General features: G+C 55.7%; 8 protein-coding genes across 8 annotated transcripts; 3 read left to right on the top strand and 5 right to left on the bottom strand.

The window, feature by feature from the left end:
• Positions 1-4,575: 4,575 nt before the first annotated feature.
• Positions 4,576-5,871, top strand: BKCO1_7800027 (abc transporter; the record flags this gene model as incomplete). Its single annotated transcript, XM_020279083.1, has 4 exons — positions 4,576-4,745; positions 4,799-4,904; positions 4,971-5,264; positions 5,332-5,871. The coding sequence occupies 4 exons, from the start codon at positions 4,576-4,578 to the stop codon at positions 5,869-5,871; spliced, it is 1,110 nt and encodes a 369-aa protein (XP_020125814.1).
• Positions 5,872-6,507: 636 nt separating this feature from the next.
• Positions 6,508-7,931, bottom strand: BKCO1_7800026 (methyltransferase domain-containing protein; the record flags this gene model as incomplete). Its single annotated transcript, XM_020279082.1, has 6 exons — positions 6,508-6,541; positions 6,597-7,016; positions 7,103-7,240; positions 7,336-7,561; positions 7,645-7,733; positions 7,789-7,931. 6 exons carry the CDS (start codon positions 7,929-7,931, stop codon positions 6,508-6,510), a joined length of 1,050 nt encoding a protein of 349 aa, XP_020125813.1.
• A 657-nt stretch (positions 7,932-8,588) lies between these two features.
• Positions 8,589-10,003, bottom strand: BKCO1_7800025 (uncharacterized protein; the record flags this gene model as incomplete). Its single annotated transcript, XM_020279081.1, has 5 exons — positions 8,589-9,175; positions 9,244-9,393; positions 9,455-9,566; positions 9,624-9,722; positions 9,785-10,003. 5 exons carry the CDS (start codon positions 10,001-10,003, stop codon positions 8,589-8,591), a joined length of 1,167 nt encoding a protein of 388 aa, XP_020125816.1.
• A 494-nt stretch (positions 10,004-10,497) lies between these two features.
• Positions 10,498-11,686, top strand: BKCO1_7800024 (uncharacterized protein; the record flags this gene model as incomplete). Its single annotated transcript, XM_020279080.1, has 2 exons — positions 10,498-10,675; positions 10,734-11,686. The coding sequence occupies 2 exons, from the start codon at positions 10,498-10,500 to the stop codon at positions 11,684-11,686; spliced, it is 1,131 nt and encodes a 376-aa protein (XP_020125815.1).
• Positions 11,687-11,836: 150 nt separating this feature from the next.
• BKCO1_7800023 (isoflavone reductase family protein) lies at positions 11,837-12,804 on the bottom strand (the record flags this gene model as incomplete). Its single annotated transcript, XM_020279079.1, has 2 exons — positions 11,837-12,430; positions 12,481-12,804. The coding sequence occupies 2 exons, from the start codon at positions 12,802-12,804 to the stop codon at positions 11,837-11,839; spliced, it is 918 nt and encodes a 305-aa protein (XP_020125810.1).
• Positions 12,805-13,340: 536 nt separating this feature from the next.
• On the top strand, positions 13,341-14,593 carry BKCO1_7800022 (atma protein; the record flags this gene model as incomplete). The annotated part of the gene is made up of 2 exons (XM_020279078.1): positions 13,341-13,705; positions 13,765-14,593. 2 exons carry the CDS (start codon positions 13,341-13,343, stop codon positions 14,591-14,593), a joined length of 1,194 nt encoding a protein of 397 aa, XP_020125809.1.
• Positions 14,594-15,423: 830 nt separating this feature from the next.
• On the bottom strand, positions 15,424-17,558 carry BKCO1_7800021 (carboxypeptidase d; the record flags this gene model as incomplete). The annotated part of the gene is made up of 6 exons (XM_020279077.1): positions 15,424-16,478; positions 16,547-16,844; positions 16,912-17,024; positions 17,083-17,147; positions 17,211-17,296; positions 17,433-17,558. The coding sequence occupies 6 exons, from the start codon at positions 17,556-17,558 to the stop codon at positions 15,424-15,426; spliced, it is 1,743 nt and encodes a 580-aa protein (XP_020125812.1).
• A 1,046-nt stretch (positions 17,559-18,604) lies between these two features.
• Positions 18,605-25,174, bottom strand: BKCO1_7800020 (copii coat assembly protein sec16; the record flags this gene model as incomplete). Its single annotated transcript, XM_020279076.1, has 2 exons — positions 18,605-19,215; positions 19,285-25,174. The coding sequence occupies 2 exons, from the start codon at positions 25,172-25,174 to the stop codon at positions 18,605-18,607; spliced, it is 6,501 nt and encodes a 2,166-aa protein (XP_020125811.1).
• Positions 25,175-25,371: the final 197 nt, after the last annotated feature.

Raw genomic sequence — 25,371 nt, 5'->3', positions numbered from 1 at the left:
GCTATTAACGAGCGCTAGCTATTCGGTTATATAGCCTAGAAGCGCTATTAATAAATACTAGCTACTTAGCTAGCTACTTACGCTCGCTATTAACGAGCGCTAGCTATCCGGCCGTATAGCTTACGAGCGCTAGCTATTAGGCTATATAGCTTATACTCGCTATTAACGAGTACTAGTAGTATAGTTAAATAGCTAATTTTATAGCTAAATAGCCGAATAGCTAGCCCTCGCTACTAGCGAGTATAAGCTATACGGCCTAGTAGCTAGCGCTCGTAAGCTATATAGCTAAATAGCTAGCGCTCGTTAATAGCGAGCGTAAGTAGCTAGTATTCGTTAATAGCGCTTCTAGGCTATATAGCCGAATAGCTAGCGCTCGTTAATAGCGAGCGTAAGTAGCGTAGTACTCGTTAATAGCGAGCGTAAGTAGTATGGTAGAGTAGCTAGCGCTCTTAGACCGTATAGCCGAATAGCTACTTATACTCGCTATTACCGAAGGCTAGCTAATAATAAGTACTTATATAGTATTCGTACTAAATAAAGAGCGAGATAACTAGCTATACGCCCTTACTAGTATACGGCTATAGAAGAACTACTATTCGCCCGAAACGAATATCTATTAGTATTATTACGGTGGTACGATTAGATATATTAGTAGAGTAGATTCGCTATAGGCGAATACTACTAGTAAAGCGAAATAATACTATAGTTCGCTATAAGCGAATACTACTAGTAGAGCGAAATAATACTATAATTCGCTATAAGCGAATACTATTAGCGGGGCGAAATAATACTATAGTTCGCTATAAGCGAATACTACTAGTAGAGCGAAATAATACTATAGTTCGCTATAAGCGAATACTATTAGCGGGGCGAAATAATACTATAGTTCGCTATTAGCGAAGTAGTAATATTATATAGGCATCGTTAGTAGCGAAGAGAAAAATACTTAAAAGAATAGTAGAGCTCGTTACTAGATTAGCTATACTAGAGTTTATACTCGTTCTAGACGAAGATACTAGACCTTCCGCTATATTATAGTAGCTAGTAGCTATAGTAGCCGTAATAGCTATAGTAGCTACCGTAGCTATAGAGGCTATAAAGACTATAGAGAGAAGATAATATAAACTCGTTTAAACCGAGTAGGGGTAGAAGATAGAATCGGTAGTAATACTATATTATTTCGATCTACTCGTTCCGAACGAAGAGGATCTCTTCTTATACTATATACTCTAGATCTTATTAGGCGTGCCGATACTTTTAGTTCTACCCTTTATCGGCGCCGAATAATCGTAGGTTTATAGTAGACGGGCGTCTCTAGTTCTATCGTTAGTACCGAGTTTCTATTAATCTACTAGTATTAGTCGAATAACCGAGAATTAAGAAAGTATCTTCGTTCTTATAGAAGCGTAAAGAGTATCTAATAATATAGTCGGCTATATATCGCCTTAAACGAACTAGTATATTATCTTCGTTAGAAACGAGGGTCGGACTAGCTCTTAATCTAATTTTACTTAGCCTTAGTAAGCTTAAGAGAGATTTCTATTAATACGTAGCGGTAAATCTAACTCTAGTAATAGTTCTAGAACTCGCTATAAACGGTAGTTAGACGCTAGATATTATTCTTCGCTTCGTCGTAAATAATTATCGTAGTAGTAAGCGCCTACTATATCTCTAGCCTACGAATAAGCGTAAAGACGTTACTACGAGAGTTAATAATCTACTTCTTAATCTAGATATAAGCGCCTTTAATACGAGACGTAGTAATATTATCGAAATATAGATAGACCTTCGTCTATATTAAAATAAATATCTTCTTCTATAGCTACTACTCCGCCTCTAGATAGTTAGAAATACGAGTATCGAGTCTCTTAATACTCGCTATAGCCGAAGTAAACTCCTCTTCGATCTAGACGTTATAGTACGCTTTAAAACGATCTATAATCTTCTTCGCCCTCTTCGAATTTATCTAGTTAATATTCTACTAGGATTAAGAATGCCTCTCTCGTATATAGATAAGAATATCCTTATTAATATACTAATAGTAGAGGATAATTAAAATACCCGTAAAGCTACGCTTTACTATATTAATATAACTAATATCGCGGTCTATTAAAATAACTCTTAGAAGTAGTACTTTATTTTTAACGAGAATCTTATAGAGGCTTAAAAGCGCCTAGTAGTATACCTTCTTCGTTTAAAACGAAAAAAGACTAATACTAAGCGGAATTATTCGGTTATTTACTATTATACTAACTATATTTAGTAATAGTATAGTAGTAGTAATACTACGGTTTTCCTAGGTTTCTTATCGGGCTCTCGCTAGAGAGTAAGGGATCTCGTTAGTTCCTACTCTAGTAGGCGGGAATCCAGACGTTCCGGTCCGGAAGAAGTAAAAAAGAATATATATCGACTACTAAAATTATAACCTCCGACTTAAATATATAAACTCCCGTAATACTTCCCTCGGGCCGAGTTCCTCCCGGCTAATTCTCTAAAGTCCCTGCCGCCTTCCGTAATAGCCCCGCTATAATAGCCGGTTATATCTATTCGTCTTAAACGTAAGATTAATAAGTAGAATATCTAAATTAGTACGTTAGAGCTTAATCGTCTCGGAAGAAAGCGTAAGTAGGAAATCTAGTTAATACTCGTTATTAACGATAAAGCGGAAGGTAAAGTTCTTTCGTTAAAGACGAGAGAGTAGTATATTTACTATATTCTCGTATATAAGCTTCTAAAGGCGATTAGCCTATCGAAGATTATAGATATTCTATTACGTTACGAGCGTAGTAGGATATCTATTTATAATAGACGTAAAAGACTAGTTCGCTTAAATACTACTAAGCTACTACTCTTAAATAAGCTCGATAAGCTATAGTATCTCGACTCGTTACCGACGACGCTAAGAGGCGAAGATACGGCTATTAATATTAAACGGGTAATTATAATAAAAGCTTAGATTTTCTTATTAATAACGAATCTTCTATTCGCTATTAACGTTATTACGGTCGGTAGTAACGAAGAGAAAGCCTATCTTATAATCTATACGAATAGAATCTCTTCTAGAACGGCGACTATTTAGCTAATTTAGCCTAGACGAATAGTATTCGTCTAGATAATTATTATCGTCCGGATTAGAATTATTACGGGTACTATTCTTTCGCCCCTTATAATTATAGATAATATATATCTAATAGACGGCTTTATTTATCTTCTTCTACTTACGCTTATAGAAGTTTATACTATACGTAAGGCCCTAGTTATAATAAGCTCTTTCGCTATTAGCGAAGAACTCGAACGTCTCTATTAATAGAAGCTTAATAATAAAGACCTATTCGCCCTCGTCCGTTATAAACGAAGAATAAAGAAGCTAGAGTAAAACTCTATTATTCTTAATAGCGATATTAGAGTCCTCTTCAATTTTACTAAGGGCTATAATATTCTTCTTAAACTTAAATTCGAACTCTAACTCGTTTCTAGTAAAGATATTATTACCGGTAATACTAGCTTTATTATTAACGAGCTAGTATCTATCGTCGAACTCGCTAGTAAATCTAAGATCGATAATCTCTATAGTAGTATAGATAGAAGGCGCGTCTTCGCGTTTATTAGAATCGAGCGGATCGGGCGGTAATAGTAATTAGCGGGCGATATATATACTCGAAATACGTATATATCTCTATCTAGGCGGTTCTCATCTAATACGTATAATATAGTATATCGCTTTATTTAGAACGTAGTCGGATATACTAGTCGGTATAAATAAAGTATTATTACTAGAGGCTTAAGGCTTAAGACTTACGAGTTACGTTATTTAATAACTATAAGCTATAAGGACTATAGCTTCGGTCGCACCGAAGTAGAGTAGAAGAATTTATAGCGTGGTATATACGTTTAAAATACTATAATTATAGTAGTAAGTATTATTATTATATTCGTTATTACCGAACGTGCTATACTAATCGCTACTAAGTGGGGGGGGGTGGTACGTTAAGATTTCGAGGGTGGTACGTTATCGCTTCCCATTACGTAGAGCTGATTTCTGCAGAGTGATTGGCCGCTTCGCATGTATAAGCAAGCTGCGGCCCAATTCCGCTCTGGCTTCGAGGAGAACTCGGCGGCCAGCACGAGTCGGGCGGATTGTTTGGGCTAACTTGGACGGACCACGTCGGGCATTCCGCGGCAAACACCAACCCACGCCAGATGGTTAGACCACCGTCTTGCACGTTCTCCGCCGTCGTCGAACGTCTGGCAACAGCCCGCCATTCCCGTTAGCGGATAGCCGCATGGTCTGTCCCCTCCCCCCCGGCGCCATCCCGACGGCGCAAATAGTCAAAGCTTGACCACCCTCGTCTGGTTGCGCCGCGTGCCTGGTGCAAGCTCGTATCTGCTCCTTGCTGCCACCGACCCGCGCCTTCCATTCTAGTCATGGCTCATCTCTGGCGCACGATTGCTATTGCGAGGCGACTCGAAAGCTTAGAAATGCACCGGGTGCGATGCGTGCCTGAACATACAAGTGCAAAGCTGCATCCACCCACCTGATATTCCACGCGCATCAACCTTAGTTTCATCGCCAGCATGGTTGCGAGATGCTTGGTTCCTTGCCTCTTGGCGTCGGCTGCCCTGTCCTCTGCCTTCGACCCTCAACTAGGCTTCAACAGCTTTGTCGCCGTCGAGAATCGCACCCTGGATGAAATCCACCAGGCTGCCCTGAAGGAGGGTGGTACCCTCACCGTCTGGCATGGCGGGTGAGAGAGACAAACCCCCCGATTGACGAGCCATGTACTGACTCGTCCAACAGCGATGAGAAGAACCAGCAGGACTCGCTCAAAGAGGCTTTCGAGGCCCGGTTCCCCGGCATGACGCTGAACATCACCGTGGATCTGTCCAAGTACCACGATGTCAATGTGAGTCTCATCGAACTGCCCCACCCACCTACCGAGCAGCCATTCCTAACAGGCGCCGCCCCGCAGCTCGACCGTCAACTCGCCACGGACAGCCTCTATGTCGACAGCATCATCCTACAGACGCTGCACGACTACCCACGATGGAAGTCCCAAGGCGCGCTCCTGCCGTACAAGCCGCTCGGGTGGGACGAGGTGCACGACGAGTACAAGGACCCGCAAGGGTTCTACGCAGGCATCGGCATCTTTGGCTGGTCCAACGTGTGGAACAGCGAATACGTCTCGGACGGGCCCAAGGAGTACGCCGACTACCTCAAGCCCGAGTTCAAGGACAAGCTCGTGCTGACCTACCCCAACGACGACGTGAGTCTTTTTCTTGGACCTGCACTTCCCTCTTCGGAGCTCGGAACACTGACGCGATTTCCCTCAGGACGCCGTCCTCTACGCCTTCGACCTCATCCTCCGCCACCAAGGCGTCGCGTGGTTCGACGCGCTCCTGACGCAAAACCCGCGCTGGGTCCGCGGCACCGCCACGCCGGCCACGCTCGTCGGCTCCTCCAACGGCAGCTACACGGCCACCTTCACCACCGCGCTCGGCCTCTCCCCTCCTTCCCCTTTCAACATCTCCTTCCCGTCGCCCGCCGGCGGCAGCGACGGCGGGCCCTCGTTCGTCACCTGGCCGCAGACGGCCGCCATCCTCACGGACGCGCCGCACCCGGAGAGCGCCCGGCTGCTGCACTCGTACCTGCTGACCAAGGAGCGCCAGGCGGCGGCGGGCGGGTGGAGCGTCAGAAAGGACGTCGCTGCGCCCGGGGGGTACCCGGCGGACGCGCTGGACATGCCCGGCACGGACCCGACCGAGTTTGCGAGGTGGATGGCGGATCGCGCCGCGGTGGAGCGGCTGAGGTTCTTCTTCGAGGACAGGATCGGGACGGCGGTGGGGGAGAGCCCGTTGGAGGATGGGATTTGAGATTTTGAAAGGGGTGGGGTGGGATGGGGTGGCGTGGCGAGAGGCTGACGGCCACGGCACGGCCCTTTGCGAGGTTGTGTCGGGGTGGTGCTTGGTGAGGGACGGTGTATGTACATATGTACGTATGTATGTTTGTATGTGTGTTTTTTTGGTGTTCTTTCGTTTGGATGCATGTTGTATATATGTAGTTGCTTCCGTGTTCATACAAACAACCTAGGTGTTTCGATGACTTTTTCGATTTCTCTCATACGATGTATCATTGAAAATGCTCGTACAGGCTCGGGAGGGTGTTGCGGTGGATGACGTCCAGATTGGCCCAGTCCAGACGGGTCGAGAAGGATTCGCCATGCATCGCCATCTCTTGTGGCGCCGTGTCCAAGGGAAACGATTAATTTAAGTCAGTCTCTAGGCAGTGCTATGCGGGCATGTCGGCCATTCGCGGGAAACACGGCCGAGCACTTATCGTCTGGTGCATACCGAGCGGGGTAGCTGCAGTGCTACGTCGAGTAATGAGGTCACGCTTTACACGCCACATGGGCTTCTGCCCTTGGTATCACGAAGCTTTGGATCACTCAATTATTACAGAAAGAAAGAGACAGCAGTGCCAGTAAACAGCAATTCCACCTACAGTCCCGTTCACTCAAAGGGTTTCTGTGCATACACCACATGCCTGACGCAAAGTTAGCACGTCCGTCCACCAGGAACCCAGGCTCGTTCGAACCCACATGTTATGCTGGATCCTCATCCTCGGGTTCTTCAGCTCCAGACGCAGCTTCGCCAGCAACACCTGCACCTCGTCGGCCGTCCACCCGCGCAGCTGCGTCATGGTGCGCATCGAGATGGCCTCGAGGCCCTCGAGGAACTGGACGAGGTCGAAGGCGCCGATGCGCTTGAGCCCGGCGTCCCGGGGCCAGGTGCCGGTCGGGATGGGGAACAGGCGGTGCGTGACGTTTGCGAAGCCCGCGGCCGCGACCCACCCTTCGAGCTTGGGGCCCGGCTCCGGGTCGAAGCCGGCGGCGGTGATGCCCGCGATCAGCTCGTCGCACCACCGGTCGAGCGGCGACCCTGGCGAGAAGTCGCCGCCGTGCGTGTAGAAGCGCATCTCGAAGTCTTGGAACTCGACCCAGCCGCCCGGCTTGGTGTGTCTGTGATGAGACGTGATCAGTAGAGTAAGTCGTCTTCCCCCCTCGATCGAAGTGGACTGGTATCGAAAGTGCGGTCGATGCCTTACTGGAATGCTTGTCGCATCAGGCGCGGCCAGTCCTTCAGAGACCCCGCCATGAAGCGGCAGTGGATGTAGTCGAACGGCGTGCTGTACAGCCAATCCTCCTCCACGTCGTCGATTTCAAACTTGACGTTCGGCGGCACGCTGGTGATCAATCAGTCAGCTCCTCCTCCGTCAGTTTCGCGCAGAAGATGATGTTTGATATGGCTTGGGAGCGGGCAGTAGTAGGTAGTACTTACAAGGACGGCTGCACCGGGCTCAGGTCGTTGCCGACCACCTCAGCCGAGGGGTAGGCCTCGGCCATCTCCATGGCCCAGATGCCGGTCCCGGCGCCGATGTCGAGGATGCGCTGGGGGTTCTCGCCGATCGGGGCCAGGTGGAGCTTGCCGTCGCAGCGGAGCAGGACGATGTGGTGGTAGAGGTCGAGCCGGTCCAGCTCCTTCTCGTCGTTGGGCATCCAGTACGCTTGCGGAAACGTGTGATATCAGCGCATGCGCTCATGACGTGTAAAAGAAAAAGAAAAGAAAAAACACGTGTAGGACTGCTACATTTGTCTTTGATGTCGGCATGGTACCTGCGCCCGTTCTCGTACTTGTACTGGAGGATGCTGGACTTCAGTGACGTGGTATAGCTCTCTCTGCAGGCGGCGCTGTCAGCCGTATGTCTGGACAGATTCGGGGGCGGTGACGCACGAATCGTCACCCAGGGCTGACTCTTGTCCGTCCAAGGCATCCTGGTTGTCTGTGTAAGCAATGCAAGCGCGTATGTACATCAGGGGGTCGGTCGACTGTACCGGATCGAGTTCAATCACCTCGTGTTGCACGGGATCGCTCATCTTGCGGGCCTGCAGTGACGGTTTTACTGTTTCCCTGACAGAGCTTTGGGTTGGAAAATAACGAAAAAGAGAAAGGGAGGCGGGCGGAGGGGCGGGCGGCCGACCATATAATAATAGACATTAATACCTTGTCGTGTCACTGTGCCGTACGGGCATGTGGCACAGCCGCCATAAGCGAGGCTCGCTACGGGTGTGCTGGAAGACAAGGTGGGAAACTTGGAGCTATTCGTGTGGGATCAGCGGGTGATATCGTTCTCACTTGCATTTTCGGGGCCGAAAAAAGGCGTAAAAGCCGTGCTAAACTAGGGCGTTTCACTCAATGGCCAGATCAAAGGCACAGCAGGTCTTGGGACATTTGTGTAATTCGTCACGTTGGCTGGACCATGCGGTCGGGACCCGACACTCTGGATCTCGGCGCGACTTTTTTGTCTCGACCGTGATTGGATTATCATTATCGAGGGCAACATTGGCTGATGTGTTAGATTCCTTGCATCCTTGATCTTGGACTTTTCGTCTGCGGGCACCGTTTTCAAGTATATATGGATAACATTGTTTAGGTCTACATCTACGTCCGGATATCTTGTTCTAATACCCCCATCAAGGATCGCCTGAGGTGCTCGCAATGTGCGTAAAAACATGCAAGCTACATCAAATCCCCTATTTCTTGTACGACATCTTCTTCGCCTCGCCGTCCTTGCCCTCAAACTTCCAGTCCTCCTCGTAGGCGGAGATGGCAAACCACACATATGTCTCCACCGTCTTCAGCGCATCCGCCGAGACGTACTTGGCGAGCTGGTAGGAAGCGAGATAGCCATAGACGGCAGCATCGTCGCGCTTGGGGACCTTGTTGTCCTTGTCCTCCCACTCGGGCTCGTCGTCCTTCTTGTCGGCGAACTTGACCTTGTCGACGTCCTCGAGGTCTTGGAACAGGTGCAGCATCTCGTGCAGCAGCGTGTCGGCCAGCGAGCGCGTCTTCTCCATCGACTTCCTCATCGTCTTGCCCTCCTCGGGGGTGGCCAGCTTGGTCTGCAGCTTCTTCATGCCGCCGTCGCAGATGAAGATGGCGTTTGCGTCCATCATGGTCAGGGCGAGGGCGTTGTCGCCGCCCTCGTCGCAGGGGTGGTCGAGGTCCTTCTGCGCCTTCTTCTTGTTGATCTTGGTGCTGGGGATGTGGTGGGCGTCGTCCTTCTTGCCGTCTGCGTCCTTGGCGTTGTGGAAAGGGAAGACCCAGGCGCCGTACTTGCCTGTGGTGAGAAATGGACTGGTCAGCAGGGCCGGCCCGCAGGGAGTAAGTCAGATGGCTGGTACTTACCGGCAGGCTTTTCCTTCTTGTCGGAGTCACGAAGCTTCTTGCCCGCCTCGAGGGTATCGATTCCCTTCTCGCCGCAGAACAGCTTCGGCTTGTCGGCGTCTCTTGCTGCACCCTGGGAACCCTTCTTATCGGCGATGGCCTTCAACTTGTCTGTGCCTTGGATCAGCGACATGGGGACGAGTAGTGGTTCTGGCACGAGTGGTAAACATACCCTGTACATTAGTGATCTTGGCCTTCATGGCGTCGTCAGGCTCCGTCTTGGAGTCAACTTCGATGTTGAACAGATCCTTGAGAGACTGTTGATACTTGTCCCACTTGAGCGCCTAACGCCGCCAGTTAGCATCCAGCCGGAAAGAAGCGGCGGTGCCGACGTGGCATACCTTATTTTGTTCGTCGGCAGAAGCATCGTTGCCGGCTTTGGGTCGAGCAGACTTGAGCAGGTCCAGTGCAGTGCTGCCTGCAGCTGCTATCTCCAAAGCCTGGAATGCCAGTTGGTGATTAGCAAAGCCATGACGGGAAAAGGACCAAGGGGGTTACCGACCTGGTCATAAGCCTGGTTGATGTCGTCAATGTGTTCATCGCAACCACCCTTCTTCAACTTGCCCGGCCACGGGTAGAGGACGGGGGCGGCAGCCCGCTTTGCGAATTCGCTCAAGCCTCCAGCTGTGAGGTCGGTTGCGAATGAGGACTGGTTGGAGTATGGAGGAGCGGGCCAGGCAAAGCTGAGAGGAAGGACGGAAAGGAAGAGCAAAAAGTTCATCTTGATGAGTTTTGGCAGTTTATCAACAACGGATTGGATTGAAGTGCGTATGAAGTCTGGGTTTGGAATGATTCTTGAGGGTACGTCCAAAAGGTCCCTCTTATAGCCAAAGACATGTTCTTTTCACGGATGTTCAGCCTCACGGACGGCAATCATGTTTGAGTTGGTGTTGTATAGGCATCCAAGCTGGACACCAGCTGCTGCTATTTTTTCCGTCTCGAGTTCCACAAAGGGGGGCCTGGAGAAGCAAAAGCACAGTCGGAGTTGCATTCTCCGATGCGGCACAGCCGCCGATCGCAGCGTTGTTGCAACGACAATCTCCACTGAAGCGCAGTCAGCAATACCAATGCACATCTTGGATCGGCGTGGGGGCGGGGGAAGACTAAAATTAGTGGCAGATGCGGCTGTACCGAGTACAGATACATAAGTGGAGCGAGCGTCTCGCCAAATAAGTAATCTGCATTCCTCGAACAACCTCCGTCCGCGTCGCAACAATGACTCGCCCGGTAGGCCTGGTGCAGCTGCACTTCCGCCCCGGCAGCCGCTTCTCAGACGTCGACGCTCCGGTCAAGCAGCTCCTCGTCAACATCACCGAGTCCTTCGAGAATGGCAATGGCTACATCTTCGCCGGGCCGCACCTCGACGACCCGGAGAAAGCAGTGGTCATGATATGTGCGTATCCCGCTCAACAAAATCAGCGCCGGCCAGGAACTCACACGACCAAACTCAGGCTATGGCGAGGAGACGGACGAAGCCGCCGCCCGAGCTGCTTTGAACCCATCATCGTCCATCTACGCGCCGATAGCACCTTACCTCCAAGCCGCACCGCGCGCCGACGTCGTCAGCTTCACGTGGCCACCCCCGACCACCTATGGCCAGCGCCGCGAGCGTGTGCAGGAGCTCGCCCTGATTCGCATCCCAGCCCGACAAAGGACGGCCGATGACGACGGCGACGACGAGAACGACGATGATCATGACAGACACGACTGCAGGGGATTGACCAACGCCAGCGACGACGACGACGACGACGAGACAACAGTCAAGAACAAAGAAAACGACGACGATGACGACCATTCCAAGAAACCGATAGACGACAAACCATCTTCCAAAGAAGAAGAAGATGATGATGATGATGATGATGAAGAAGAAGAAGAAGAAGAAGAAGAACTCTTCTTTTCCCCCTCCCCCTCCCCCTCCTCATCACCCACCACCGCCGCCCCCCTCCGCGCCCTCGACGACTTCTTCTCCACCGCCCTCTGCAGCAACGCGCACCGCGGGCTGGGAGACCTGGCGACGCACAGCCAAGGCAGGAGCAGCAACAGCAGCAGACGTGACAACAACAACGACGACGACGATGATGACGATGATAAGCACCCCTCGGTGGTGCTGCACGCGTGGAGCTGGGCCGACGAGGGCGCGATGCGGCGGTTCAAGGACGCGGGGGCGGCGAACGCGTACGATCGGTGGGAGCGGAGGCGTTTGGACGACGGAGTCAGGGGAGAAGCGGGACGGAAGGAGGAGGAAGAGGAGGAAGAAGAAGAAGAAGCGGATGATTTGTGGCAGACGGGCTTCGTGGGGGCGGTGGAGGAGTTGCGGCGGGGGGGCGCAGAGGTGGAGGTCGTGGCGGCGAGGATGCGGCATTTCCAGCCGGTTTTGGGGGCGCTGTCGTATGGGGATGAGTGAGTGGGTGGGTGGGATGTGAGTGTTTGGGATTGGCCTGGAGAGGGCGTGTTGAGGGGGATGGTGCGGATTACAGAACAAGGCAGGGAAGGGTGGCAGGTATTTTCCATGACAGACAAAAATTATTGTTACTACCTTCTCTCGCTCGCTCGCTCACAGCGTATCGCACTTGAGCAAATTATACTCGATAAAGGCCGTGTCCAGCCTGAACCCCCACGCGCCTTCCCACTTCCTGCCGCTGCCACCATCTCCCTTCACCACATCGCCCTTGAACACGTCCTCGCTCGCCCACACGTCGCCCCTCACCGCGACCGGCTCCCACGGCGGCAGCGTGACGGCGGTGTCGAACAGCCTCACCTGCCTGTCGCAGCCCTTGGCCGGATCCGCAAACGACGGCTGGTTCGTCACGTTCACGAAGAAAGAAAGCGGGTACGGGCTTTCTCCGCCGGCAGCGCCCGGCGTGGTGAACTCGGTGGTGAACAGCGGGCCGGGAGAGAGGTCCTTGAGCACGTGGTTGGCGTTGAGGTGCGTCGTCGTCGTCGTCGTCGTCGGCGTGTCGAGGCCGGATGGCGCGTAGGCGTCGCAGGGCGGGTCGAAGGTGGCCGGAAAGACGTGGGTGCCGTAGGCGGCGGAGCCGGCGATGGCGATGGGGTTGGTGGCGGAGATGGCCTGGATGGGGGCGAGGCGGAACGAGGTCGAGCGGTTGGTGCCCGGGATGGAGATGAAGGGGTACTCGATCGAGATGCGCTGGGGCGGTCAGTTCAGCTGCTTGTCACGTGGGTGAGAGATGGGCGTACAGTGAAGTCGGGAATGCGGATGCCGGAGGCTTGTATGTCGTGGTCGAGCACGGCCTGGATGATAGCGGGATACATGTCGGCGGGGAAGGACGGCAGAAGCTCGCGGTAGGCGGCGGTCTGGATGGTGTACTTGTCGCCGACGATGCGCTGGGCTTCGGAGAGCGGAATGGGCAGCACGGCGAGAGTGCCGTTGATGGTGCCTGAAGGGTTGGTGCCGCCAGCCGTGGGGATGGGGTTGGGCTGCGATTCAGAGCTGCATGTCAGGCTGGCACCGGCGAGGCCGAAGCACAGCGTCGTGGCGATGGAGACGACGGCGGGCAGCATGGCGGGAGTTGCGGGGAGAAGAAGACTCGGTGGGCGAAGATTGGGAGGAGCACGAGGAGCTGACGTCTTTAAGGAAGCGGCTGGCGGTGTAAGAGGCTGAATTTAGTGAATACTAGCAGTATTGGCAGGTGACGCCATGGCACATAGATCCCCTTTCCCTTAAGTCTAAATTTTAGTTTGACGGCCGCTATGCCGCACTGAGGCGGCGGTGGCGCTGATCGCACTGACTAGGTATTCAGCTGGACGAGTGCCAGAAATACTAGCCATTCACCGCCGGGAGCCGCTAAGTAGCATCCATTGAACACCAAACATGCATCGACTACTACTACAGGCGGCGAGTGTCTGTACGACTTCCTCATGCGGCAGGCCCACAGCGCACCTGCCCGGCGACGCGCTTCTGCCTCGGTCGACGCTCCCCGCATTCACATCCATGCAACTTAGCTATGACTCGCCAGCAGGAATATTTATTTAACGTCAGCTTCGCCCGTCAGATCCACCCCGCCTAGACTCCTTCCTGCTCCATCTCCACGTAGACCATGGTTAACCTCAACTTCTCCACCGTCGTCCTGCTGCCGGCCCTGCTGGCCGCCGGGGCGACGACCACCATGGTCTTCAGCACCAACAACGCCACTTTCGCCAACATCACCGCCATCATCGACGACACCACCATCACCACCATGCCCGGCACAGACGGCCTGCCCCTCACCCGCGAGTGGACCGGCATCGCCCCGCTCGACCGCCAGTTCACCGTGCTGCTCATCTTCTTCTGGCAGCTGCTCGACGGCCGCCATCCCGCTGCCACCCTGCAAGCCGCGCACTTCTTCGGCCAGATGGGCGCCTACTGGACTCTGATGCAGCTGGAAGCAAAGCGCCAAGGCAACAAACACCGCATCATCGCATAGTAAGCTGACACCACGAGCACAACGACACCCGCTGACCCCTGCACCACCACCCCCGCAGCACCACGCTCATCGGCCTCCTCTACCAAAACATCTCCGTCGCCATCACCATCCCGCTCTGGTGCCTCCTCCACCTGCTCGCCCTCCCCTCCCGCACCAACTCTTCCGCCCTCACCGCCAGCCTGTCCTTCTCCCCGACCGAAGCCCGCATCCTCCCCTGGGCCATGACGCTCGGCTACATCCTCCCGACGGCCGCCATGTCGCTCCCCTCGCCCGCCCTCGTCCCGGCCCTCACCCAGCAGACCCTCGTCTCCGCCTGGCAAGTCTTCCCGCTATGGATCCACCTCTCCACCGCCGCCATCCTGCGCCCTTTCTTCTCCACCACCACCCCCACGACGTCCACCACGCCCACCACGACATCCACCCCCCACCTCTTCGCCTTCCTCCTCGCCACCATCCCGCACGCCGCCACCCTCTCCCTCTCCCTCAGCACCCTCCTCTTCCCCGCGCTCTTCCGCCCCTCCCTCGCCGCGTCCCTGCACCCCGCCGCCGTCTTCCTGCCCAAGTACTCTCCCGCTTCTCCCTCTTCCGCTTCTTCCGCTTCCGCCGCAGCCATCCCGCTGGAAGAAGGCGTCCACCGCTTCATGCAGTGGGACGAGTGCGTCAGCGGCGCCGCCGCCGTCGTGTGGGCCGCGACGCTGTACGTGCGGGACACGCGGATCAAAGGTAACAATGGCGGCGGGGAAGGAGGGATCGTCAGGTGGGGGTGGCTGGGGGTGGCGGCGAGGGCGGTGGGGTGGAGCGTCGTGGGGGGCCCGGCGGCGGCGGCGGTGGCGTTGGTCTGGGGGAGGGACGAGGTGTGTTTGGTGGGGGGGAACAAGAAGATGTGAGGATTTTTTTTATTTTCCTTTTACTTTTCACCTTTTATCTTTCGCTGCCTGGTTGTTGAGTGAGTGTATGTGTGGTGCATGTGTTTTTCTGTTTTTTTTCTGTGTTCGTGTTGGAGAGGAGAAACGAGCTTACTGATCATGAGTGTATATTTTGTGCGGGAGTAGTCGCGGTACTAGGACCGATGACGAGAGTGGAACGACAGCCACGGCGGCGGCTGATTCGGGCATTGAGGATTACTTTCTGCTGGACATGATGAAGTACATCAAACCGGACATTGAGGTTGTGAAGCTTTGACGGACTTTCTCTCTCTCTCTCTCTCTCTCTCTCTCTCTCTCTCTCTCTCTCTCTCTCTCTCTCCCGTCTCGCCTGATCGGCCATTCCGCAACTTTCGGTGGTTGGTTACTTTTCCACAAATGATGTACCGTGGGTTTTTAACACAAGCTGTCAGTAAATGTCCTACCCAGCTTTAGCGTAAATTCTCTTTCCCATAACATTCACACGGTTAGGCGATATCTCAGAGCTTAGATGTTAGGCTGCAACCATCGCCATCTTTGCGTATACCTCCATCTCACAGAACCAGCTCTTTGCGCTTCAACACACGTTCACCCAAACCAGCAGCAGCCGACCCACCCACTCAGAGGCGGTAAAAGAAGCCGAAAGACTTTCAAAAACAACAACACCAACAAATCACTGCACTCCCACATCATTGAGCGAAAGGATAAAATGCCATTTTTCTTCGGACTACATACCAAAATCGTGTCTGTCCTTACCCCCACTCACCCATCCACCCACCCACTTTCCAGTTCACACACACACACACCCCACCACCTCAAAGAAACCTCGGCTTAAACAACCTATCCCTCTTCTTTGACCCCCTCTTCGCCAACCTCTTCCCGCTCGCCGAGTCATCCTCCACCTCAGTCCCATTGACAATCGGATCAGGCGCATTCAGCGTCGTGTTATACGTCGCATCCTCGGGCAGCACCTCCATCTGCACGGTCGCGTTGCCCTCCCTATACGTGCTCTCCCGCGGCCCCACCGTCACATAACCACCGTCCACGACGACCTCGCCCGTCGCCAGGTCCCTCCGCGCGAGAGCGCGCTCGAACATCTCCAGCGCGGCGAGCGGCTGGTAAAACGGGACCTCGTGGCCGCTCTCGTAGATCCGGACAAACGCGAACGCGCCCGCCTGGCGCACCTGGCCGTGCGCGACGCCGTCGGACGTCTGCAAGTCGACGAAGCCGGCTGCCTCATATCCCGTCGCGGCGATGGCGTCGGCGACGGCCGAGCCGCCGAGCCAGTTGCAGTTGTAGTCGGCGTCGCCGAAGTAGAGGGTGACGCTGACGCCGGCATCGAGGAGGGCGCGGACGTGGTCGAGGGAGTGGACGGGGCGGTCGTCGTCGCCGGTGGAGGCGAAGGCGGTGGAGACGGCGGCGTTGGACTCGGAGAAGTTGACGGCGGCGCCGATTGCGTGTTGGATGGCTGGGTCGTTGAGGTAGGCGACGTAGAAGGAGTAAGGGAAAGGGTCCGGGGTGAGCTCGCGGAAGTCGTACTCGTCGCGGCCCGAGTAGATGTCGTAGAGGTTCTCGACTTCTTGGTAGCAGAAGGTGTCGGCGGCGGCGCAGACGTCGTTGCGGCCCGAGGCGTAGCAGGCGGCGGTTTGGTCGTAGCAGTTGCCGGGGCCGTAGAGGTTGTTGTACCACAGGTCGGCGATGGTGGAGTTGAAGGGCTGGTAGTCGTAGGTGTGGCCCGGGGAGATGGAGAAGTTGTAGTAGGCTTGGTATTGGGTGAGCGGGTCGAACCAGCCGTTGCCGATGAGGACGGATTGCAGGTCGATGTGGACGGCGTCGGTGATGTTCTTGGCGTTTTGCTGCTCGATGTAGTCTGCGTGAGGGAGTCAGTCAGTCACGCCGTGTGTTTCGATGCGAGTTGGTGGGGTTGCTGTTCCCTACCGCTGAAGACGGGGGCATAGTGGCCGCCGTAACTCTCGGTGGTGAAGTGGAAGCCGTTCTGCGAGTACTCGGGGAAAGCGCCCATGAAGCCCTGCAGCGTCTTCCAGAAATTGGGTGCCGCATTGTCGGTCGAGTTGGCCGTCAGGGTCAGGTTCGGGTACGAGTAGGTGCCGCAGTCGGACGCGTAGTCGGGGCAGGTGGCGTTGGGAAGCACGACGATGTCGCCTTGCTCGGATGTGTACGCCGGAACGGGGATCGAGTAGGAGAAGCCGACCTGCGTGGGCTGGTCGATGAAGAGCTGGAGAGAGAGATACAAGTCAGGTCACTACTGTCCATGATGAACATGTCAGCGGCTCGATACTCACCATGTTACTGGCGTTGGTCCACGAGTACGGGTTGTTGTAGACGTTGCCGTCGATATCAATGCCGCAGGGCCCAAGTTCCTGGAACAGACCGATCATGGACGAGCTTCCGGGGCCTGCATGTGGCTGTCAGTCCTCCACCGTCTCGTTCCTTCGCGTTGGAAACCTCCATACCTCCATTGATCCACACCGTCAGCGGCGCCGTCGTCGGGTCCTGGTTGCGCGCCTCGAAGAACCACCTGCAAGTCCAGAATTCTCAGCCATTGAACAAGATTCCCCCCAGCAAAAAAAACCCCACGTACCAGAAAACATGCTGGTCCTCAGCCACGTCCGCGTAGCCCGAGAAACTCTTGACGTCGGGGTCCAGCTCGCAGATGCCGGTGGGAACCTGTTTTTTTAATTAGCCGACCAAGTCAGACAATCCATCTCACAGACACGTCGAGCGTCGTCGTCGTCATTCGCAGGGTCTCAACAAAAAAAAAAAGAAGAAGAGAGACAGCAACAAAACAGAGGAACGCACACACCTCCTTGTACCGCACATTGACGCCAGCGGCGCCTTTCTTGAGCGTCAGGTTCGACGGCGCCGTCACGAACTGGGCGGAGACGGCCGTTGCCGCAACCGCAAGGGTAGCAATGATTGACGACGGCATTGTTGTTCGCTACGTCGACCGCAACCGAGGAGGACGGACGAAGCTAGGAGAGGAGCACGACAACGAAGGGACCGGCCGGTGGAGAGCTAGCTGCGACGGCGCGGGGACGACGCGCGCTGGAAGAGACGCCATCATCCCGAGGGGGGGCCTGGCGGACAATATATAAGTACGGCGGCGGAGGTCACAATTACGGCGGTGTTGCGCGGCGGCGTGTGACGGCAGCGATAAGCCGGCGGTGGAGCGGCGGAGAGTCAGGATTCAGGAACGGCTAGGCCCAGCGAGGCAGGTCGTGGCAGCCGATCAAGCTTCGGCAAAAGCTTGCGTCGCCAATCATATTAATAACGCGGCCGTCTGCTCGTCTCCGCTCCGGTGGTGGCTGCTTTGTGCATTGCTCGTACCGCTATCGTGGGCTGACGACACATGCTGTCCAGGTTGGACGGCTAGATCCGTGGCCGGGGCCGTCCGCCGCTTCTTGTAAACTAAACATGAGATAGTCATCCACAAGGTTTCCATAGCCACATCTCAGAGGATTATTATAAACCATACTACGTCCCACAAAGTAATAACGAAGAAACCCCATACTCTCATCGAAAGGGCTATCGTACAGTAAAAATCAGTTCCCATACAACACGTTTCGTCCATCCATCCCTGCGTCCGTCCGCCAGTCCGTCCGTCCGTCCCATCCACCAATTCGTCCATCCATACATCAATGCGTCGCCATTACAAATCTCAATCCTTCCCCCCCCCTCCTCTCCCAACAATCCAAAAATCAATTCGACGAGTAGTAGTAGTGCCGGTAGTAACTGCAGCCCCACCTCATCATTTCCATCGTGCGTCCATCCATCCATCCATCCATCCGTCAAGAGAGTAAAACAACAATGAAAAAGAAGAAAAAAATGAAAACACGTAACGAAAAAGGACCCCCCGTTCCCGTCAGGCCACTCACTCACTACACTCTCTATCTATACACCCCAACACCAACCAACCACCCCCCCAAAACCCCAAAACGATACACACACACACACACACACACTGGACTACTACTACTACTTCGCCATGACATCGACATACCTCCCCGCCCCGCGCCCCTTCTTCTTCGCCGCCGGCCCCTTCCTCGGCGCCGGCACCCCGATCAAATCGTCGATGCTGCTCGCGTTGCTCATGCTCGTCGCCGGCCGACTGGGCGGTCCGCCGGCACCACCGGGCGGGCCACCACCACCACCGACGGCAGGCGAGCCCGAGCGGACCGGCGTCGCCGCGCCCGAGCCAGGCGCGCTCGCCGCCATCGGCGGCGGCATGCTCGTGCTGCGGAGCGGGCCGGCGGGCGGGCCGGGAGGCGTGAGGCCGGCGGCCTTGGCCGACGGCGGCGGGCCCGCGAGGTTTGCCATCGAGGCCGAGGGCCGGAGCGGGGGGCCGCCCTTGGGCGGGGGCGGCGTGGCGGCGGGTTTGGAGTGGTCGGCGGGCCCCGCCTTCTTGTTGACCCATTTCTTGAGGTCCGGGTCGTAGTAGAACGAGTTCTCCTCGCCGAGCTTGGCGCGGATGGGCTTGTTGCCGCCCTGGCCGGCGTCGCCCATGCCGCCGCCGCCGCCGTTGTCGGAGCGTTTGAACCAGCCGCCGAGCCAGGAGCCCGTCTTCTTCGGTCCGGCGGGTTTGGCGGCTGTGGGTGTGGGCATTAGAGTTAGCGAGGGTTGTGATGGAAAACCGGGTTGCAACCTGTCAGACTTACCATCTGCTTCGGCCGCCTTGCGGAAAGCCTCGTCAGCTATCCGGTCGGCTTCTGCCTTTTGCTGCGCCTTGACAGCTGCAGCACGACGCTCGATCTCGTCGTCGTCATCGTCATCCATGAACGACTTCTTCTTGGCCTTTTCCTCCTTCGCTTCTTCTTCAGCCTCGGGCTCAGGCTCGTAGGGTTGGTACGAAGGCGGCTCGTACGAGCTTGTTGGCGGATCGTAAGAGTTTGAAGGGGCTTCTTGAGAGTTTAGAGGAGGTCCAAAGTTGCTGCTCGGAGGTTCATAGCTACTTGTGGCTTTTCCGTCCACCGACGCACCAAGAGACTGGAAGCCAGACGTCGTTGGTGTGTACGGGCTCCCCAAGGGGTTGAAAGGTGATCCAGCAGGCACCGATCCGTTGGATGGAGCATATGGGCTCTGGACCTTTGGTTGCTGCGCGTACTGCGTCGTGGGAGGGTTGTACGACGACGGCGGCGTTCCTTGATGCGCGAACAAAGCATCCATAGGCATCTCGTGTCGCTCTCCAGACTCAGCTGCAGGTCGGTGTGGTTGGTATGGCGACTGCCCCACTGGGTCGTAGCGAGAACGTGGCTGCTCGCCAGAAGTCCGAGGAGCGTATCCACCAGCCGAAGGAGCATATCGGGAGCCAGCGACAGAGCTGGATGGCGCATAGGGGGCACTACCACCCGAATATGTTCCATACATGTCGACAGTGGAAGGAGATCTGCTCACGCTCGGAGTGTCTCCAGAGACCTTGGCGAAGGGGCTCGTGTCGGTGCCTCCAGGCCCTGTCGACTCCGCGTCATCCTCTTCACCGGCCACAAACTTGTTGAAGCTAGACCAAACAGTGCTCGACACCTTGCCCATGGTTGGCTTCGAGATCCAAGACGACGAGTCCTTCGGCGCTTCCGAGAGGCGCTTGATGAGGTCGTCAAGTTCCTGGACGAGGGAAGCGTTGTAGTACGGCGAGGAGCGAGTGGTCGACTTCATCGCAGTCGTGATTGCATCGCAGTAGGCTTGAGCCTCCGTTCTGTAGCCATACTCAGACAGTGCGAAAGCATGAGCAAGCTTGTAGGCCTGCAGATGAGGAATGGCCGGGGGTGCTGTGGGCGCCGAAAGTGACACGGCATATTCAAAGATCTCAGTCAAGAGGATGGGTTCGATGTCCCGGCCGATGTCCGATCGCTGGTTGACCTGGTCCGCGCCGATGAGAACAACGTGTGCCGAGAGATCATCTGCGCCGCCTAGGATGACAGCAGAGCGAGCAAAGAGATAGCAAATGTGGGCCGCCTCGACACGGCCGTATCCTGCGAGAAGTTTGCCCAAAGTCAGCAGTGCCTGTGGATCACCATCGCTTCTGTTGTTGACAACAAGCACGAGAGTCTCTCGCCAGCGATCCAAGCCTGCGAAGACGTTCGTGTTGGCACCAGACCGATCGGTCTTGCTGACCATCTGGAAACCAGCACGGGCCGAAGCTGGTACAAGCTCGTCGATACTCTCCTCCCAATTGCCAGCAAAAACTTCGTAGAGTGCAGCTAAAGATTGGTTGTCACCAGCCACCTTGCGGACTTCCTGGCGGACGAACTCCTGAGCCACTTGCTTCCAGATGTCCTTGTTCATTGTCGAGGCGATCAGCATTGCATGGCCCCAAAGCCTCTTGTCAGCAGCGTCCCAGACAGCCTTCTCGCGATTGCCTTTGAGAAGATGAGCACGCAGCTGTTCAACAGACTTCGGATCAATGGGCTCGGCAGTGTTGACAGAGCCAGTCGTTGCTGAAGAGCCCATAATGTCCACCGGGCTCGAGAGTTGAGGCTCTTCGTCTTGGCCGTTCGCAAGTATTTTCTGGACGGCTTGATTGATAACGTCAGACCCCTCCAAGTGGCCATCATGCTCGACGAATACCTCCAAGACCTTCCATAGAAGAATCTTCTCCTCAAATCGAATCCTGGCCTCGGCAGGGAGTTCCCCGTTGAAGATCTTGCTCTGATAGTCTTTCTCCATCGTCTCAATGCTCTGGTGCAACCAACTAAGAGCTTGCTTCTTCTGGCTCTTGGTCTTGAGTGGGCCAGGGAATTTCGCAATGGGATCCCAAAGGGGGCAAATCTCCTTTGCCTTTTGCAGCTGCACTTCGCCCGGAGTGCACTTGATCAGAGGCATAACGCTACCGGTTCCATAGCGAGTGATCTTCTGAGGGAAACTTGTCAAGATAGTCCCACCAATGCCCCATTTGAAGATGGGGGCACCTTTCCACCTTTCCAGCGGGTCGTTCACGGTTTCATCCGTGGGCTTCACGTAACTTAACTCGCTGAGGGTTGGGCGGCGGGGGCGTTGCTGAGGCAACATAGAAGCAGGCTCGGAGGTGGGAACTGCGGCGGGTTGAGAAGTCGGGGCAGCGGCGGCGAAAGGAGTGTACGGCGATGCATTAGCACTTGGAGGCGTCACCCCATTCGTAGACGCAGGCCGCTCAATTGGAGCCATCGACAGCAAAGGACCCTTCATAGTTGCACCGGGAGACTGCGACTGAGCGCGGCGGGGTGGTGCGACTCCACTTTGTCCCGGGGGAGAAACAATTTGCTGATATTGCGGCGTGTAGTTGGCAGTTGTTCTCCTAGCAGGGGAAGCGACTGCAGATCCAGGGATACTTCTCGGTGGCGGTGGAGTGGCCGGCTTCTGCTCGTTCTCAGGAATTTCTCGCACAAGCTCCAGGCTAGACCTGCCATGGCCTCCGAGCGGCTCGTCTCCGGAAGCCACACTTGGCTGTAGAGAAGCTCGGCGGCTGCCAGAAGACGAGGGTCTTGGGATACCATGATCTGGAGTGCTGTGGTATGCTAGCGGACTCGAAGTTCGTGGGGCAAACGGTAGCGCCGGACCTTTAGGAGGCCCAGCAAGCTCGGCGCTGTATCGATTATGCGACGCTGGTGACGGGACTGCCGGAGATGCTGGAGAGTACCGAGAAGACGCTGGGGCAGCCGGCGGCGCAGGAGAGTACCGGGAAGTAGCTGCAGCTGCAGCCGGTGGTGCAGGCGAGTAGCGAGAGGCGGCAGCAGGCGGGGCCGATGTCACACCCAATCCTTGTACAGGCTGCGAAGTTGGGGGCAGATCTGGGAAGGGATTGAGGCGTTGAGGTTCCTGCAACTGCGCAACCGCTGGGGGCGCGTATGTGTGAGAGGATGACCTTTGAGGGGGTGCCGGTGCCGCTACTGGGGGCGCGTATGTGTGAGAGGACGACCTCTGGGGCTGTGGCGGTGGTGCATATGCTTGAGATGCGTGGGGAGGCTGTGAACCTGGTCTTTGCGGTTGCGCTCCCGCAGGAGGGGGAACAACCGAAGGCGCATATGCTTGAGACGCTTGAGAAGACTGCGATCCTGGCATTTGCGGCTGTGCTCCAACGGGAGGGGGAACAATTGGAGGAGGCCCATAGGTTTGAGAACTTTGCCTGGGAGGTGGACCTGCCATCGGAGGTGGAGAAGGGGTTGGGCCCTTGATCTGCGGGGTATATCTGCCAGCTGGACGGGGTTTCGCCACGATTGGTAGGTCTTCGAAGAAATCGCCGGTGCTTGGCTTTGAGGAAAGACTCGGCGTTTTCGAAGCAGGATGGCCCGGGAAACCACCGGAAGGCGTCATTGGGGACTGAACAGGCATGGGGGATGGGGGAAAAGTCGACGTAGGCGGTGGCAGAGATGGAGACGACGCATTAGAGTACATGCCAGAGGACGTCGGTGGGGGCGCCCTAGACTGCGGAGCTGGTATAGTCGGTGCGTGGACAATCTTTTTCCTTGGGGGCTGCTTCGCGAGGTCATCCGGAAGATCGTAAGGAGAGGAGTAGCCACCCTTTCCCTTGGCCGCAAAACTCTGCGCAGAGCTTGACATGGCAGGTCTTTGAGGTTGCTGGTATGGCTGGCTCAACGCAGCGTAAGGCGAAGTCTGCACGGGAGCGGGAACAGGTTGAGAGGCGTTGGTCGTCTGCAATCCTTGCGGAGCGTATGGGTTCTTCGGAGCGGCTGGCAGAGGTGCCTGCGCTGCTGCTGGAGCGTATTTGTTCGCAGGCGCAGGCGGTGTCGGTGCAGCGGCGGTGCCATTCTGAGCAGGGAGAGTGTCGTCCAGGAACCCTTCATCATCATCGAGGAAGAAAGCAGACGGATCAACTGAGGGTTCGGTTGCGGAGGGCTCGGTGGCCGAGGGTTCATCAAGAAGGTCGTCGTCCGCCAAAGCTTCAGCCCACATTGCGCTCAGGTCCGCCTCTTCATTCTTATCAGTCCCTTCATTTTTCGGCTCCGTAAGCTCCGTAGGCTGCGACGTGTGGTTTTCCTGTGTAACCGCGCTGAAGCCAAAATCATCGTCTGCGGATGTACCCCAATCCAGATCCGGGCCTCCGGAAGGCTGTTCTGCCGGCGGTGCTGCCTCCGCCTTCGACTCCACTGCCGGAGCTTCTTGCACGGGTGCAGCTGTCGTTGTTTCCAGGTCAAAATCGGCATTCGCGGCCTCACCCCAGTCCAATGTCGCTGCAGCATTCGGCTCTTCGGACAGCGGTTGCTGTGGATGTGTGATGTCGAGTTCTGCCTCTGTCTGCGGTGCGGGTTGAGGTTCCGGGAATGACTGTGGTTCTTCGTGTGCGGTCGTTTGTTGGGCACCAAAGCTAAAGTCATCGTCGGCAGCTGTTCCCCAATCCAAGTCCACGGCAGTGGGTACTTGATGGCTGCTTGAGTCCTGCTCAACTTGCGGTGCATCTGCAGGTTGCGCAGATTCCTGGCCACCCAGGTCAAAAGCATCATCTTCCACATCTCCCCAATCCACGTTGGCGGCATGTTCGGGCTCCGGCTCCGCTTCAGCAGTATGTTCATTCACGAATTCAGGCGCTGGTTCCTGCGGTGTTTCCGCGGCAGCAGCAGGTTCTGATGATCCCAAATCAAAGGCGCTGTCCGATGCGCCCCATTCCAAGGCGGGAGTGCCGGCGTCGTTTGCCAATGGCACTTGAGCGCTCTCCTGCACAGCCTCTTCCAGCGTTGTGGTCTCGCCTTGATGCTCATAGTTCTGTTCCTGAGAGTGCTCCGCTGGTGTCTCTGCGGGAGGATTTGTCTCATGCAGCGCTTCGGTGTCTATTGTCTCGATGTCGGGCTGTTCGTGCTCTATCGTCGGCGTGGGTTGGGCCTCTTCTGCGGGTGTCGGAGCAAGCTCTGCTTCAGCCGCAGTCTGCTCGGAAGACGTGGGATCTATTGTAGGCGCTGTTTCAGGCTCGGTCTGCTCGGTCTGCTCGGTGTGCTCGGCCTGCTCGGCAGGTGCGGGTTCCGCCGCAGGTTCCAGTTCAGGTGCACTCTGCTCAATGGGCGTAGACTCGATTGCGGTTTCTTGTGGTGATGCGGGATGCTCGACGGGGGCTGTTTCTATTGTGGGCTCGGACGCGGATGGAGTCTGCTCAATGGGCGGTACGGCGGTCGCTTCGGCTACGTTCGATTCGGTGTCGTAAGGGTCGTGAGACTCGTGAGGCTCTGCAACAGAGGCACTTGGAGCAGGCGGCTGCGGGGTGGCAGAACGCTCGGTGGCCAGGGGAGTCCTGGCACCAGCGTCATCGTGGCCGAGGTCGAGATGGCCATCGTCGTCATTGTGCCAGGCGTCGAACTCGTCCTCCTCCTCGTCGAAGACAAAGCGCGGGCGCTCGTCGTCGTTCAAGGGATGGCGGTCTTCGGAGGTCCGCGGCGGCGGGGAGTCGAAGGGAGCGTCGACGTCGGCCATCTGCGCGCTGGAGTCGATCTCGGTGTTGTCGTGGGTGGTGGTGGAGAGAGGCGCAGGGGCGTGAGCGGAGTCTGGGCGCAGCGCGGGATTCCACGACGCGCTTTGATCGTCGGAAGGAGCCTTCTCAGGCGGAGATGCGGCGGGGGAGGCGTGCATTATGGCAAATTAATCTACAGAGAGCACGCGGGATTCTGGGCGGCGCAGTCAGCACACGGTACCAATGACGGCAGAGGGCGCATGCGGCGCTCCGAGGAAGACGGCTCGGCGGACGGAGGCGCGCACCTACACTCGGCGGCGCAGAGGCGGCGGCAGGCGGATCGCGGGCGGGCGGGGCGGGCGGCAGCAGCTAGGCA

The sequence above is a fragment of the Diplodia corticola genome (genome assembly GCF_001883845.1).
Source record: "Diplodia corticola strain CBS 112549 chromosome Unknown scaffold78, whole genome shotgun sequence".
NCBI lineage: Eukaryota > Fungi > Ascomycota > Dothideomycetes > Botryosphaeriales > Botryosphaeriaceae > Diplodia > Diplodia corticola.
This window is presented reverse-complemented; position numbering and strand designations above follow the sequence as displayed.